The 17,891-nt window shown below is 41.3% G+C and overlaps 1 protein-coding gene across 2 annotated transcripts in view; it reads left to right on the plus strand.

Moving 5' to 3' along the window:
* The window catches only part of KLHL32 (kelch like family member 32), a 172,650-nt gene that overhangs the window by 146,894 nt on the left and 7,865 nt on the right, over nucleotides 1-17,891 (plus strand). The window contains exons 8-10 of one of the 2 annotated variants that reach the window (XM_089777196.1): nucleotides 9,796-9,854; nucleotides 12,830-13,042; nucleotides 14,688-14,782. In XM_089777196.1, coding sequence (XP_089633322.1) covers nucleotides 9,796-9,854; nucleotides 12,830-13,042; nucleotides 14,688-14,735 — 320 coding nt within the window. In that variant the 3' untranslated portion in view covers nucleotides 14,736-14,782. The remainder of the gene's footprint in view (nucleotides 1-9,795; nucleotides 9,855-12,829; nucleotides 13,043-14,687; nucleotides 14,783-17,891) is intronic. The other variant, XM_006118422.5, reaches the window with a different exon arrangement.

Raw genomic sequence — 17,891 nt, forward strand, 5'->3', positions numbered from 1 at the left:
GATGTAACAGTATAGTCGATTAAATGATAAGCAAAAGCTTACAGGTTAATGCTATAGACTACACACATTTCCCTTCCCCCCTCTGTGACATTTCTCAGGTCTAGCTTGTGACAAGTCAGAGACCTACTGCTGCTGCAGCTCTGCATTTCAAGTGTATTAAGACCTGGACTGGCAGGCAGCCCAGCTCAGTTCTGGCTTGCGCCGGGTCCAGGAGCTCAGACCCCCCCCTCCAGACAGGGACTGCTGACACCCTGTGCTGCTTGCTGCCTCTTTCTCAGAAACAGCAGTGCAGAGTGACAGGCAGCCGGTCCATGAGGGGAGCAGGTTTTTAAATTGGCTCCCATCGTGGACGAGCTCCCGCCTAGCACCCCGCTCTGCTGCCTCTGATACAGTGGCTGCCAGCCCCGCCTCCAGGGACTATAGAATAGTCGACTAACAGATAAACTGTCATGAGGTTACTTGACCATCCAATTAACCGATATTTAACATCCCTAGACTGGCAGGATGATTAGTGAGTTCTGTACATTGATATAGGGATGTGACCAACTAGTTGAGTAGTCAACTATCCAATAAGCAAATGCTTATCGGATAGTCAACACATCGGATAGTCAACATAGTCGACTAGTCATTCCTCTGCCCCCCACCCCGCTGTCTCAATGAGAAAGAGGCAGCAAGGGAGGGGGGAGGAAAGGGGAGTGCGTCAAAACAGAAGTGCCGCATGGAGCCCGGGGCCAGACCCTGGGCTCCATGCATCTCTGCCCCTTTGTAACACCGTGTGCTGCCTGAAGCCAACTAGGGAGTCCCCAGGCCGCACGCAGTGTTTCAAAGCGGCAACACTGTGTGGAACCCAGGATCAGCTGGGGACTTTAAAACACCACATGGAGCCTGATGCTGGGCTCCCTGCGGCATTGCAAAGCAGCAGTGCTGCATGGAGCGTGGAGTCAGTGGGGGAGTCCCTAGCTGATCCTGGGCTCCATGTGGCACTGCTGCTTTGAAACATTGTGAGGAGCATGGAGCCAGTGGGGGACTGTCCTGCTCGCCCCATTCTCACCGCAGAGCAAATTGCATTGACTATTTGATTAGTCAATTAATTGAAATTTAACATCCCTACATAGATAATATTAGTATTTTTAAAGGTAATGTATAGATACTATCTATAGCTTCAATCAGTTTTCTATTAATTAATTTCTCTGGGCCAGGTAATCGTGTTCTCTGCATGCATGCAGAAGAGGAGGAAGGATAGTGCAGATTTTGCTATTCCAAAATGTTAGTACAGGCAGTCCCCGGGTTACGCGGATCCGATTTATGTGGGATCCGTACTTACGAACGGGGCTTTTCTCGCCCCGGAGGACGCAGGCAGCGGGACCGCCCAGACGCGCTGCGGTCCCGCCGCCCACTTCCTCTGCGGCTTTGCTCCGCGTCTCCCTGGTCTGCTGGGGGACCCCCCCAGCAGACTAGGGAGACGCGGAGCAAAGCTGCGGAGGATGCGGGTAGCGGGACCGTGGCGCGTCTCGGTCCTGCCACCTGCGTCTCCCTGGTCTTCTGGGGGGGGGGGACGCAGCTAGTGCGCGCCCCCCCCAGCAGACCAGGCTTTTCTCGCGCACGCCTGTGGTAGAGCAGCTGGGACGCTGCCGGTTGGTCCCGCAGCGGCGCTCCTCAGCGCTACTGGACCAATCTGGCAGCACCCCAGCTGCTCTGCCCCAGGCGTCCTGATTCACCTGCTGCTGGTCAGTTTCAGCAGTGGCTGAATCAGGACGCCTGGGGCAGAGTAGCTGGGGTGCTGCTGGGTTGGTCCAGTAGCGCCGAGTAGCGGCGCTACTGGACCAACCCTGCAGCACCCCAGCTGCTCTGCCCCAGGTGCCCCCAAGTCAGCCACTGCTGAAACTGACCAGCGGCTGACTACAGGAAGCCCAAGGCAGAGTTGCTCTGCCCCGGGTTTCCTGGAATCAGCCGCTGATCAGTTTCAGTAGCAGCTGACTTGGGGACACCTAGGGTAGAGCCGCTGGGGTGCTGTTGGGTTGGTCCCCGCAGCGCCGAGGTGCGGCGCTGTGGGGACCTACCCAGCAGTGCCCCAGCTGCTCTGTCCCAGGCATCCAGATTCAGCCGCTGTTGAAACTGATCAGCGGCTGATTCCAGGAAGCCCGGGGCAGAGAAACTCTGCCTCAGGCTTCCTGTAGTCAGCCGCTGGTCAGTTTCAGCAGTGGCTGAATCTGGACGCCAGTTCCAACTTACGAACAAATTCAACTTAAGAACAAACCTACAGTCCCTATCTTGTCTGTAACCCGGGGTCTGCCTGTACTTGACTTTTGAAAAATCCACTTTCGCATAAGCTTGAAGAGCAAGTGCCATCAGCTATGGCAGAATGGCCAAAAAATCTTAAAATGTAGATGCCTAAAATCAGTGGTCTGGTTTTCAGAGTAGTTGCATCTCCTCTTCACCTCCATGGGACCTGTGCGTGCTCATCTTCTGTGGAAATCAGGCCAATTCTATTTAATTGCTTAGGTATCTAAATCCATACTTGGGCCACAAAGGCCCAGATCCCAAGGTGGCTAACACCCATTTTTTAAATATGTGGGTCTAAGTTTGAAAAGATTGGCCATCTCCTTAAAACAATTAAATTAATTTAAACTAAGCATAAATGACATTTATGTATCTAGCTCCTATGATTGCCAGTAGAATCCTTCAAACATGAACAGAGTGCAAACCATTGAAGTTCTGTTTACTGATCTTGCAGCCAGAACACTTTGGTGCCTTTGTTGCTGCCCGTTGCCTTTCCCTCATGCAGCTGATTGAAATCCGAGAAGAGACTCCTGAGGTTTCATTGCTACAATTCAAAATCTGGATCAATTTTTTTTTCTGCTGCTTTAGGGAAAAATATGAGCAGCAGCTAGCGTTGCCAACTTCCTAATTGCCAAAGATCTTACAATCTAAATAGACAAGACAGAAAAAGAATGGGGGAAGGGATCTGACAGACAAGCGAAGTGAACAATGTGATTTCAGCATGATATTATTTACACACCGGCTAATAGATGAATTTGTTAAGCCCTCTTGGTGTTACATATTTTAGACAATGTGGTCTTTCTTCCTTGTTCAGAGCTACATATTTTTATTTTGAAAAGTTGGAAAGCTGAATGAGAATTCATTTAAAGTCAATCTCTCTGGATAGATAGAACAGCTATGAGTAGATGATTTTATGATTTTCTAGGATGCTGAATTTTACAGGCCTGGTAGCATTTGACGCTAGGATCCAATTCATAGGTAAACTGCTCTTCACTCAGGCTTGAGGTATGAAGTATTCAGGTAAAATAGGCATGAAATACACCTAAACCATATGAATTCAATGTGTTTAACTATCACCTCCTATACAAGAAAGTTTGGTATAGCTAGTGCTTGAAGTATACTAAAAAGAGCCTAAATCTGATTTTTCAAATCTGTTAGCCTCCATTTTCTTAAATATTACTGACCACTGTTCTTCTCTTCAAGGACAGAGAGAGTGTGGCACTCTGGAAAGTCATTCTCTGTGACATTTTCCATCTGAAAATTGGGTGATAATACTGACCACCCTTTGAGAAGGACAGGTGAAAAGCATCATAAAAGAGAAAAATATTATACTCTTATATTAGGGGGTTGAGACCACAAGTGTGTCTTGGCTAAAATTTCGTTCTACCACTCGCAGGAAATCTCATTTTTTAAAAATACCTTCTTCTCCCCTATGCATTTTTTAAAAATTCCTGACTCAGATGTTGATTTTGGTATTTCTTTTTAAAAAAGTGGTGGTTATGGCAAAGGCACAGAATTTTGGGAGCCTGTAAAATATTTTGGTGTTAACTCACAATGCTGTTTGTTATTATTACAAACCGTCTCTCTCTCTCTCTCTCTCTCTCTCCCCCCTCCTCTTACTGCTTCCCCCCTCTCTCTCAGCTCTCCTCCACTCTCTCTCCGTCTCTTTCTCTTCTCCCCCTCCTGCCTCTCACTCTCTCTCTCTCTCTCTCTGCTCCCCTCTGTCTCTGTCAGGGATGCACGCTTGTCCAGGCCCCACCCCCTAGGTGTGTACATCACCGCCCCTCCTCCCTTTGCCTCCTGCCGTGGTGCTCGGCTGACTTCTGCACCGCTCAGGAACAAGCAGCACAAATGGCCTCTCTTTCTCCTTTCCTCCTACTGCTTCGCCCTCTTTCTCTCTCTCAGCTCTTGTCCGCTTCCAGCCTCTCTCTCCATCTCTCTCTCTTTCTCTTCTCCCCCTCCCGCCTCTCACTCTGTTTCTCTTCTTCTCTTCCTGCTGCGTCTCTCTCTCTCTCTCTCTCTCTCTCTCACACTGTACTCTGCCTCCTCCATTCTCCTCTCTGTCTCATCCGCGTCCTCTGTGTCTGCTCTGCTTTCCTCCTTTTGAATCCGGCGCCCTTTCCTGACGTCAGAGATGCACGCTAGTCCAGGTCTCCCCCCCCCCGGCTGTTCTCTCTGGGCAGCGCTGTTGCCTCCCACCGTGGTGCTTGGCTGACTTCTGCGCTGCTCAACCGGGCCACCGCACGGGAGTAAGCAATGCAAGCGGCCGTTTGGGCCCCGCTCCCCATGCAGCACTCCCAACAGCGCCGCCCAGAGGGAACAGCCAGTGTTTCAGCATTACAGAGTCACAGACATTGGGCTACTATATATATGATAACAGGCTATGAGAGGCTCTGCTTAGGAGGAGGAGATATTATGTCAGTAATTTGCTGTGAAGCTGCTACATAAAACATAGGTCTGTAATGAATGAGAATCTTCAGCACCCTGGACAAGTTCAGTTCCTTAGAGTTATTTGCTTTGGAACTTATGTTTAACAACAAAAAGAATGATCTCTGAAGCCCATTTTCAATCCATATTTTGAACAGGATATGTCCTGATTAATAATGATAATAGAATCTGCTCTCTTCCTTCCCACTTCAAAGCTCTGGCTTCAGTGGACTTAAATCTATTACTTCCTTCTGTAGGTTGAGTGTGTCAGGTTTTCACTATTTTAAAACCATGAGCTATAATTCTGAACATTTGGATTGTATAAAAAAAGGAGTAACATGCTTTGGAGAGACTAGCAGCAGTCTCTGTTCAAAATGAGCTGATCCTTTTGCTCTACAAAAGATTATTCAGGATAGACATACATGTCCTAACTCCACAAAGAATTTAAATGTGGACATGGTTTAATCAAACATAGGCAGTTCTAGTTCTACATACTTCCAGTTGAGGAAGGATCATCATATGTTTAAAAGGCACAGAACTGGAAAAGAAGAGATTCTTTCCTAAAAATAGCAGCGTGTTCCCTGGAGTACACTTAAGGATTCTGTATATTCCATGTATTTGCTGGAAGAAATGCAGAGGGGAGCTCTTTGCCAACATGTAGTTTTACACATCTCCTAGCCAACTCATACTCAAATACAAAACCCAGCATTCAAATGGGTTTGTGATACTTTTTCTGCCATTTCAATTGTATTGCATTCCCCTAGCTATGTAGAATACCTAGGACATATCTGTTATGGATAATATTCTGCACTTAGGGTCTGATTGTTTAAGCCTTATTCTGGGGGGAGGAGGGGACCCTTCCCGCATTTCTATGAGACTTGCTTGTATAAGGGCTACAGGATGAAGTTATTCAATACAATTTACAAATAATTTCATGTTCTACAGGGAAACAGTGTCTTCCCCGTGTAGGTTAAGCCAGTGATAATGGGATGGAAAGTGATTCTGTGCTAAGCCTTTACTTTTCTACAGAAGGTTCTTTGTGTAAATGGGCATCAGAGATCTGAATACTGTGGGGGTGGGAATTTTGGGTAGATGGAGTTGGAAAATATCTGCTGTAATCCGCACAGGAGTTAGTACTAATTAATGCAGAATAAGGACCTTGACAGGTGGCGTTAATGCTGGTTGGACACCTTATTTTCACCTTCAAAATAGAGATCTGGGCATTGTGGTGTCATGGGTCATGCTCTCACCAGAAAACGATTCCTCTCCTTGAAGCTTTGGAGCCCAAAATAAAATCACTCTGTCAAAGTGCAATGAATGTAAAGTGGTATTATTATTTATTATCTAATATTTGGGAAATGCTGACTGGATTGACTGGAAATGCCCCCTGTGGGCGGGGCTCACCCACCAAGGAATCATAGAGGGCGCTTCCTCTTCCGGATAAGCAGGTAGCCATGTTGCTCTCTCAGACTCATTACAGACAGAATAAGGCAGAAATGTTTTAAGAAATTCCATTTTTTTGGGGAAAAGTAGCTATCCTTGTTGGTACCATTCAGACTTTTATTTCTCCTTATTGTATTTTTTATAGAGACATTTTCTCTTTTTTTCATCCTTTCCCTCCCTCTTTCTTTTTGCCTCAAGTATTTTTAAAACGGTAGATTAAGAGGCCAGACACAGGCTTGTTCAATTGGAATTTTGGCAGAAAATTTAAAATGTTCAGTGTAGCACTTCAAAGTTAGTAGAAACTTGGTTTTGAAAACTGTTGCTGATATAAGATGGCATATTTAATGACAGATGTATCTAAAGAAAGCTGTTAAGATGCAGATTATCCCCCTGAGGAGGGGAGATCAAAACTGCCAATCTATAAAATATACTTGTTAGGGGAAGGCATAGAATCTATCTATGCAAGCACTTTGATTGCAGGGGACAGTGTAGCAGCATGTGGCATCATAACCTAAGAGCAGACAAATCAGCTTGATGACTTTCAAAGCCAAGAATACTGCTGGAGGCAAGGGTACTCCAGTCTAGAAGAAATTAAAACATATAGAGACTGTTATTAATTCCATATCTATTTTTGTGTAGTCAAATCTGTATGCAAATTCTTAGCATCTCATTTTGGCAGATTAATCTAAAAGTGAAGAGCGGCATGTGAAAGGAATGTAATGATAAAACACCACGGATGAGTAGTAGTACAGGAAAAAAAAAGGAAGCTGTATACTTGGTATGAGGAGCTTTTTAAGGGGAAAAAGAAAACATTTTTTTATTTATGTGATTATTTATTAAATATTTTACACAGAAACAACCCTACCACAAAGCAAAACAAAAAACAGTTCCTGGGCTTTTCTTTCTTGAGAGTGAATTGGTAAGAGGCCTAGCATCATGTTTCTGATCCAACTCTTGTAGTTTAACATTTAGAGGGAATCAGCAAAATAGCGATGATTTTTGTTTCAAAAGAGTAAGTGGACAGATCATTTCTTTTTTCATATACAGTAATATTTAGAAATGTAAAAATTTGAATTGCAAGACAAAGATTAGAAAAAATATCATGTGTAGTTGTATGTACAGTTGACAGTAAACAACACAGAGCTACATAATGCATCCCGAGATTAGTAATGTAACTTGCCTATACATATGTAATGTACAGAGGTGGTGATAGACAATATTTTCAAAGAACACTCTGTCTGGATTTTCTATTTCGATTTTAAATGCTTCAGAGCAAGGACTGCATGTCATAATGTGCATGTACAGTACCTAGTACACTGGGGTTGGCCCCCCAAGACATAGCTGTAATATAAATAATCAGTGTTATTGCCAAGCAGTAAAGGGCAATTTGCTTTAATAGATTTGTTCTTAGTTTCTCCTGTATATGTAAAAATGTCTGGAGCTGCATGAGAGTGAATGGGAGACTTTTCCTGTTATTTGGTTGTGCTATTGACATTGTAGGATGTAGCTTGGCTTTTTCCATGATTGGGTGTAATGTTGTTGTTGCCTGTATTATAGAACATAAAATGCGGTATTATAGTGACTTTTGCTTAGGTAAATATCAAGATTTATAATTGCAGGAGGTTTACAAATAACCATGGCAAGACACAATGAAATCTTGAGGTTAACCATAATATGGAGACAATACAGATCTTGTTATAAAGTTTCTAAGTATTTGCAGCCAAAACATCCAGAATGTTATATTCAAATATTTGTTTTGAACATAACATTTAAGTATTACATTGTTTTAAAAAGGAAGATGAGGTTAGAGGTCAAGGAGAAAAGATGATTATAGCTTTCTGATGAACAGCCAGTAAGCAAATATTGGTAAATGATTAATTATGATTTTTTTGTTTGTTTTTTGAAAGTTACAAAGTTCTCTGTCTGCAGGAAGACATCTGCCCAGATCCTGGGCCTCATTAAGCTCATGTTGAGTCAATCAAGTGCTACAAAGGACAAATAAAGATTACCCTAGCACTGGAGAAGTCTCTGGCCAGCTCTCACCTTAGCCACTTTCTCAACTCCATGGGCATGCCAGGGTTTTGTGGGAGCAAAAGGACGCAGAGCTGAAGCAGAATGCAGGACTGGCCTTTTGGGACTAGCCTAGACAACATAAAGTAGAGCAGGTCTCTGGATGCACTGAGTTGTACTGAAGACTGATCTATCCCATCCTCCCACTAGTCTGAACATCAGTTTAAAGACCACTTTGTCTCCTCTGTGCTCTGCAAAGTTTGTTGTTGACATGAAGAATTTAGTGAAGTTCTGAAGCCGCTAATACAAACTGCATGGTGTCCCATGTTCAGGGCTTCACTTGTGTGGATCAGCTTACAGTATCGGGCCCTATGAGGATGAACAAAGAGAGTACGGGGTGATTTTATGTCAAATCTGTCATTTGAAGTATCAGTTTGGGCCAAATGAGCTATTCTAGGCATTTTCATCTTTGTTTGCAAATTATATTGACCTCTAAGTAGCCAAGATGCAGTATATGGATATGCTTCTTGGCAATGGTTAATGATGTTTCAGACTCCATACACGTACTAGTCATTCACAAGGCTAGTTCCATGGAACAGGGTATTCTATCCCTATATAAATATTTCATTTTGTTTTTCTTTTGGAATTGTGTGAAAATAGTTGTTCTGAGATCCAGCACAATGTTTTTCGAATGAAAATGATGTCCCATAGCACCATTCCTGGTTGGTTACAGTGCTAATCTCTGCCCCCAGCAATTTTCTCCTTTCTGATCTTTGACTGCCTCTTAGATTACATGCTCCTTGAAGCAGGGACAGTCTAGTCATTTTACCTCTCTGTGACTCATTTTACCCATCTGTAAACCAGGGATAATGATATAGACCTCCTTCATAAAGCACTTTGAGATGTCCTGATTAAAAGTGCTCTATGAGTGCTAGAGATGATTAATAATAGTATTTTTTGTGTGTGTCTTGAACAAGGATGACACATAGAATCACAGAAATGTAGGGCTGTGAGGGACCTAGATAGGATATCTAGTACAGCCTCTTGCACTGAGGCAGGACCAAGTGAACCTCAGTCACTCCTGTCAGGTGTTTGTTTAACCTTTTCTTGTCTAAATCTCCATTGACATAAGCTCCTACTAATGCCTATTTCAGAATTTAACTACAGTTACAGTTAGAAAGATTTTTCTAATATCTAATCTAAATCTCCTTTGATGCTGATAAAACTGATTACTCCTGTTCCCTTCAATGGACACAGAGAACAATTGAACCATCCACTTTATAACAGTCCTTAGCATGTTTGAAGACTGGTCAGTGTACTCAACTAATATTTTTGTACCATGTACTAGCAGAGGAATTAGCTTTACAGAAAGAGAACAGTTATTTTGTTGTTTGCTATTTTGCCTTGCTCTGATTCTAGCAACATGGATCCTCTGTGCTCGTTATTAACTGGATCAAAAAAAAAAGTGTGTCTCTCTGAAAGTAAAACTGGTGAGAAGTAATGTAATTATGTCACAGATTGAATAATGTGATGTATAAAAGTATAGTCCTAAGTATGATTAAGTTGTTTTACTAAGATCTTGGTCCTTTTGTATACTTGTGAAAATGTTTTAACCCATGTAAAAATCTGTTGTAGGAGGAGTAACAAATACTGCACAATACCAGAACAGGCTAATGGTCTATGATCCTAAGCAGGTAAGTGTCCATGTTATTGGTGTTTGCTTATATATTTGCATATAAAGGTATATAAAATATATAATAAAAATAATGGCAAGTTAAAAACACTGCCAATTCAAATGACTAGTGTTTTATACCTACTGTCCACTATTATAAATGAATATAAACGTACCGTGAAACAAAGAATTAGGGCCATTGTTTAAAAAAACAATACTCCTTTGTTGCTACTCTAGGATGCTCCCAAGAAAACATGTTAAAAATCTATGGTATTTATCACCATTTATTCTGCTTTGCCTTTTGAAAACTATTAGCTTTAGATAATACAACGAATGCACAATGCGCACATACTGGTTTTCCAACGGTAGCACAGTATGGCAATATTTGTGCTCCATATGCTGTAGGGAATGTGAACAGTCGAACAAAAATGTTTTTTATGAACATGAAACCATTTTTATTAATATTAAAATTTTCATTTACCACAAATACATAATTTTGGACCTGTACTTCCCATTAGTGATCTATTAAATTTATGTATTGCAAAGCACTTGATTACCATTTTTGATATAGGTAAGATGACTATCACTTTATTATCTGAGCATCAAAAGTGTCTGTTAGGAATGTTTTCGTGCATTATGTATATGTTTTGATTAGGTCAAAATTCTCCAGTAACAACTTCAGAGCACTTGGACATGGTAATATGCCCTTTCCTCCTGTATTGGGGAAACAAACATCCCAATCCTGCTGCTGTCACAATAGTATGAGTAGGCTCTTATGACCCTATAGAAGAATATTGACTTCCAATTGTTTGTTAGTGGCTTTGAGCTTTATATTTATAGCCAAAATTTGCCATTGATTTTATGGGGAGCAACACATCTGTATCCAAGAGCATTTGGTCTATAGGAATCACAATTAACAATTTCTTTTAAAGGGCACAATATTTTTATTATTGATTATACAAGCAGAGGTTCTGTTATGAATCTCTGTCCACAGTGAACACAGGCTGATTTTACTCATGATTTGGGCATCATACTTATATACTCTGCCTCCTTTTTGTGTAGTGTATGTTTTGTCTAGTTCTCTTAGTTACTCAGGTAGTGTCAGCAGCTGCATGCTAAAATCTATGGCTTGGCTACTTCAGCATACAGTGCTAATTGCAGGAGGCCAAGTCTGACACACAAACAGTTAAAGTGGAAGAGTGTGTTAGCGTTCTTCAAATGAGGTCTGCTTCATGTTTGTACACACATGCTTGTTTTAAAAATTCTGCTGGCATATTGTTTACGGTGGGTACTGGAAAACATCACATCTGCTTGCGTCTTGCACAGAATCTCAATAACTCCATCATTCAGCACTAGTGCTTGTTTCTGTGCTAGGCCTTTGTGGAGAGTCGATAATGCCTGCCATCTGCCACAGAGCACACAGCTACCTGCCAACAAGCAGGCTGGGGTGACCTCTGCTTCCCCACCACTGATTAGTATTCACATGCTGGCTTATTAGGAATGACCCCACCAGGCCCCTCTGTTCCTTTGCCTTTGCAGTGCTTGGCGGCTCACCTGGCAGGCATTGCAGTGTAGGAAGCTAAAGATATAATCAGGGGACGCAGGCAGGCTTTGCTAAGCAGATGGTGTCTATAGTCTGGTGTCAAGGGACTGGACTGCTAATGCAAAAAATAATTCCTAATATTCAAATATTACATATTTGTAATGTATAGCTGAATACTGTCAAGGCCACAGTCATAGGCTATTGAGTTACTGAGTTACAGGATGTTTAATATAAGAAATTGCGCCACCAACTAATGTTTGTAACTACCCCCCACTCGTAAATTAGACTTTTGTTAGCAGGTTGTTTGACTGTTGAAAGTGGCTGACGTTGTTTTCTGACTCTTAAAGTTTCATGCTTTTTTTCTCCCCCCAAAAAGTAGGAAACATTCCTACAGAGCCTCTTTCCTGGTTAATAAATATTCAGAAACATTTTTCTTGTATAACTGATTAAATCAAAATATGGAAGGATAAAGAAAGCAAAATGAAATGCACACATACATTTGGGTTTTTTTTTCTGTTCCTTTGCTCCCTAAAGATAAAAACTAAATAATTTTGTGAAAGGAGGAGAAAAGCTCTCTCTTTCAGCCATGATATAGCTCACCGTTCAAGATTTCAATGTTCTTTACAGAAGTCTAATACTTTCTTATGGAAATAGGCACTGTTTTTTGAAGTGACATGAGAAAGCAATGTAAGACACCTTTAGTCTTTCAGAAATGTTATGACTTTTTCAGCACAGATACATTGATTTTAATATTATATTGCATCGGCTGAAAATTATAATTGTAATTTATAATCTGTTAGTAATTCAGATATATCCTATATCATGAAATAATAATTTTCAATATATCATAAGATAAAGATTCAAAGGACATTATATGAAAAAGTTAATGTTTTGGGGGAGTCCTTGGGTCACCTGTTCTCTTGTCACATCACCATTCTCATGTGGCAGCTACACTTAAGAAATCAACATTTGATTGTGTCTTCCATCTGTCACAGTAATAGTGACAGAATACCAAATACCAAACCAATAGTGCCTGAAATATAACCAAAAACATATCAAATGGCTAAATTCTAAAGCAGTGGAAAAGAACCATTGAATTGCTCAAAAGATAAATATTAAGATATAGAGAAAAGGTGGGAAACTTAAGACTGGGGGGCTGGATGCCACCCCCCTCTCCCGCTCTCCCCTCGGCTTGCCTTGATCTGGCCCCAATTGATTTTTCTATGGGTCAGCATTTTCTATGGGTCCCTAAAAAGGTTCCCTGCCTCTGATATAGAGGTAGGAAGATTGCCTTAGTGTTTGTCAGCTATGGATTGGGTATTGGAGTCCAATCAACTGACCTACTGTTCTAATTAACATTCAAATGTATAGCCATGAGGAGGAGTATATGACACTCAGCACTTGCAAGTTGCCAAGGACTACTGAGAGCAATTTTACTCTGTTTCCATTTCTAGAATAAGTGGCTAAGCCGAAGCCCCATGTTACAGAGGAGAGTGTACCATTCCATGGCTGCTGTCCAAAGGAGGCTTTATGTTTTAGGCGGGAACGATTTGGACTACAATAATGATCGGATTCTTGTACGCCACATAGACTCTTACAGCGTAGACACTGACCAGTGGACGCGCTGCAGTTTCAACATGTTGACAGGCAAGCCTTTTTCATGGAAGGTATAATGAAAGCAGTGCCCTGGGAGGTTTTTTGTTTTATTTTGTTTTACAAGCCCAACTCTTCTCCCTTACAGCACTTTTACAGGACCTCAGTGGAAACGCTCCTGATTTAGGAACGAATGCAAAGCCCAGTGATGTCAACAGGAGTCATTCCCTTGCTTGCTCCTCTAAGGCACAAAACATTTCAGAAGAGGGATCTCTTAGAGCATTGCAAGCTACATTTTCCAAACAATGCACCTAAAACTGGTTTAGTTAAACTGTCAAAATAACAAAAAGATTAAATCGTATTTCCCCTTTCATGAGGTGCTTTATTGTACCCCTGGAAATATCTTTTGAGTGCACACAGGTGATTGAACTGCACCTTGCACACCTTGAAAATATAGTTTGCAGGGTCTGCTGTTAATGATGGTGTTCAGAGTATTTATGGAGATGCATAGATGTCCCATATATATTACTACACAATAGTTAAGACCAGATACCAGAAAAGGGTTTATTTATTACAACTAAATCAGCTCAGAGATGAGCAGATTAGCACTGATGACTGCTGGATTTACAAATTGCTCCTTGACAAGCTTGAGGGACCATTGTAGTAACAGCGAATTGAGTGAAAAGGTGTGAAAGGGGGTGCCCTCATATTGATAGGTACCTTAAATGGGTAAAAGTGGGGAGGCACTACACTTTTTGTTTTAAAATAATTCTCCCTTTTTGTCCTTCTCCCCGCTTCCATGCTTTTTTAAATGTGCAGGATTGGCAGCCTCTGGCTAAGAAATATGTTTGGTTTTACACACCGAGCAGGCAGCATAACAGATCAGTGGCAGTGTGGGTTTCCTGGGTTTGGATGAGTCTGAGTACCTCTGAAGTCAATAGGAACAGAAGCAGGGACCATGCTTCAAACCTGACCTTCAAGGAATGTTTCTGAAGATGAGGAGGATATTTTTCCTCTCTCTGCCTCGAGTGCTCCATCTCTCTTTTGAGACTGCCAGTAAGGATGGGATGAGAGAGTGTGTTTTAAACAGTGTTTACATTTTTCTATAATGACATTAATACATGAATATTCCTTAAACAGGCTCTTGCTATTTAAAATAGGATTGTGATTAGTAGAACAACTTCTGTTTTTAGCTGTACCCATCTAACCCCAGAGAATTCAAGAGGTCGCCCAGTTGCCAATTCGGCTTCATTGATATAACAATGTATTTTGTTAAGGCAGCGTATTTGTATTAAACATATGAAAAATACCCTCTCACACACAGTTATAGATATAGGCACAACAGGCTTATTTCCTACTTCAGAGATGTATTAGTATCAACTGTTTCTTACACTACAGAAAAAAATGTTTTTAAAATATACTTTCCTTTAACATTCTTTAAACTTTGCAGCCTGTTCTCTATTCAAGTGTTATCAACTTGGCTTGTACAGTGTGATTTTTAGCATCTTCTCTGTCCTTCAAATTAGCACTCAAATTGCCTTCCTGGGGGGTAACACATCACAAGCGCTTCTCTCCACTTTAGCCACCAGGAACTGGTAGCTCTGAAACTGTCAAGTTACAGAAAATCCCTGTGCATCTTATGAGAGAACTCTCCAACTTTTGATGCTAAACAGAGTTAATTAAAAGATGTGAGTGCTTTCGATTTCCTCTTTGCTTTAGGTCAGAATGAGTCTGGTGTTGCTGTCCACAATGGAAGAATATATTTAGTTGGCGGCTATTCTATTTGGACAAACGAGCCTTTGGCATGTATCCAGGTGAGAGATTTAGGTTCCTTTTGAAGTCTCTGCAAGGGCACTTTTTGCATAGCTGTTATCAAAAAGCAAAATGTATTTGAAGTGGTGAGAGAGAGAGAGATTAGGGATGATTCTTATGCAATCTCTGAGTCTAGAAAAACATACATGGGAAATGTGGATATTAACTGATTTCCAGGTTAGCAATTAGATTAAATACTTCTGCATAAAATCATCTGAGTCTATGGACCAGAATTCTTCTCTTGACAAGATTTGGGTAAAAAATACCCACAGTTGCCTATTACCAGGTGATAGGACACTTAAACTGTCTAAATAGAGGGGGATGTCCTATTAATTTTTCATCCCCTCTTCTTTTCCATAAATTATAGATCTAGTCTAAGATTTGGCAGGCATTGCTTGGGTCCTTAACTCAAATAAGTTTGTTTTTCTCCATTTAAATCACTGTTCTGAGGTGAGGCTGAGGATGAGCCTGGGAGAGGGGACAATCCCCACCCTTTCTTAGTGCAACAGTTTGGGGCCAGGTGAGAAGTGCTTGCCCATGGCAGCTGCAGCAGGCATAAACTGGGGAGGGGTGCATGTCCCTCAATTGTGGGACAGACACACAGACAAACTCTCACAAATATATAGTAAATAGCTGTCACTTTCTCCACCCTGGCCCCTTACTGGCCGCCTCCTATCTGTGGCTGGAGATGGTCCCTCCTAGCAGAACCTTCTTTCCATTTTATAAGAAGAAGCTGAATTGCAGGTACAACCCATTATCCTGGCACAACCAAACCCTGACCTTGTTTTAAGTTATGATAAGAGGAAGCGGTGGTCAGAGCTCTTACCATTTAGGAGTTGTTCTTGAACAAAGGGACTCTCAGATGGACAGAGAGATGCACATTTCTAAAATGTACAGAAAAAAGAGGCCAGAAATAACCAGTAATTAATTGCACTAGGTCAAAATTTGGGCTGCCTGAAGCCTGCCTTAGTTTGAAGCAAGTTTATAAGTATCCCTGAGAGCTCTGCCATTATAACTAGGTACTCCAGTAAAGTCTGCTGCTGCTGTAGAGTCTGTCATAAAAAAAGCAGCTGCCCTCTTGATCCATGACCCTTCATAGATTCCCAAAGCTGTAAATAACCTATGAAAGTGGGATTGTAGAATCACAGAAATATAAGATTGGAAGGAACCTCAGGAGGTCGTCTAGGAAGGACCAAGGATACCTAGTCTTCCTTTAAATTGTTCTTAAAAACCCTCCGTGATGGTTGGGAAGCTCTTTGGGAGCTTATTCAAGTACTTAACTATCCTTATAGTTAGATAACTTTTCTAATATATAACCTGAATCTCCCTTGCTGTCGATTAAGCCTACTCCTTCTCATTCTATTTTCTACTTAGACATAGAGACTAACTGATCACCATCCTTCTTGAATCAGCCATTAACACATTCAGAACTTATTATCAGGACCCTCTCAGTCTTCTTTCCTCAAGACTAAACATGCCCATTTATTTTAAGCTTTTTGTCATTTGTTGTTCTCCTCTTGATTCTTCAGATTGTGAGCATCTTTTCTATAATGTTGCACCCAGAACTGGCCACAGTGTTACAGCCGAGTCCTCACCAGTGCTGAGCAGAGTAGGATGGTTACTTTCCACATCTTACACAACATATCTCATGTTACACATCTGTGCTATGAAAACACCGCAGAATGATACTTTTATCACAACGGCATCACATCAGTGGCTCATCCTATAACCCCTAGATCCTTTTTAGCTTAGCCAGTTATTCATCATTTGTATTTATTCATTTGACTTTTCTTCCCTTAGTGTAATACTTAAAATTTCTTCTTGTTATTTCAGACCAATTCTCCAATTTATAAAGGTCAATTTCAATTCTAATCCTGTCTGTCAAACTTTCCCAGCATTTCTGGACAACACCAAGCTATAAGTGTACTCTCCATTCCATTATTGAAAATATTAAATAGTACCGAAGACCCAGGACAGGTCCCTGTGGGGTCCCACTAAGTAAATCCTCACAGTTCGACAGTGAATTACTGTTAATTACTCTAAAACAACAAGTAGTCCTATAGCTCCTTAGAGACTGAAACCTCATGATACTATATATATTTTTGTTAGTTATGTATTTTTTTATGTCTACACTACACAGAAGATTGACACTGCCACAGTTGATCTTCTGGGGTTCAAATTAGTGCGTCTAGTGAAAACACGCTAATTCGAATGGAGAGAGTGCTCCCATTGGCACTGGTAGTCCTGCTCCTCAAGTGGAATAAGAGAAGTCGACAGGAGTGTTCGTTTCTGTTGACTTCCTGATAAACAGACAACTCAAAAACACAATTTAAGATACGTCGACTCCAGCTACGTAATTAACATAGCCGGAGTTGTATATCTTAAGTTGACTTTCCCTTTCAGTGTAGACCAGGCCTCAAGTGCCATAGGACTAATTGTTCTTTTTAAAGTTACAGGCCAACATGGCTGTTTATTATGCTTTCATTATGTTTTTGTAATCAATTGGTGCCTACCTTATAGTGATTTCATCTAGACCATATTTCCCTACTTATGAAAATGTCAAAATCAAAATATATAACGTCTACAACTTTCTGGCCTCTGGGTCAATAATCCTGTCAAAGAAGGATAGTAGATTGGACTGGCATAATTTGTTCTTCATAAATCCATGTTGGCCATTACATATCTCCTTATTATCCTTCAGATGCTTATAAATTTATTCTTTAATCATTTATTTTTAGTATCCTTCCTGGTAATGAAGTTAGGGAAATATAGACCAGTCAGCCTGAATCCTCTTTGTTCCCCATTTTTTTAAAGTTAGGTGCTACATTTTCTCTTCTCTAGTCCTCTGGGACCTCACTCATCCTCCATGAGTTCTCAAAGATAATCACCAGCTGTTCTGACATTCCCTTGGCCAGTTCTTTATGTACATATGGGTGATTTTTGTCAGGCCCTGTTGATGTGACTACATCTAACTTGTCAAATATTCTTCAACTGTGTCTTCCCCTATTTGTGTGCCTTTCACCTTGTTAATTTTAATTGATGGCCATGAAGGAGCAGAGCCTATTGGTGCCAGAGAATAGTGTCTAGGGCTAGAGGACTAGTACAGCTCCC

The sequence above is a fragment of the Pelodiscus sinensis genome, chromosome 3 (genome assembly GCF_052426305.1).
Source record: "Pelodiscus sinensis isolate ZL-2025 chromosome 3, ASM5242630v1, whole genome shotgun sequence".
Taxonomy (NCBI): domain Eukaryota; kingdom Metazoa; phylum Chordata; order Testudines; family Trionychidae; genus Pelodiscus; species Pelodiscus sinensis.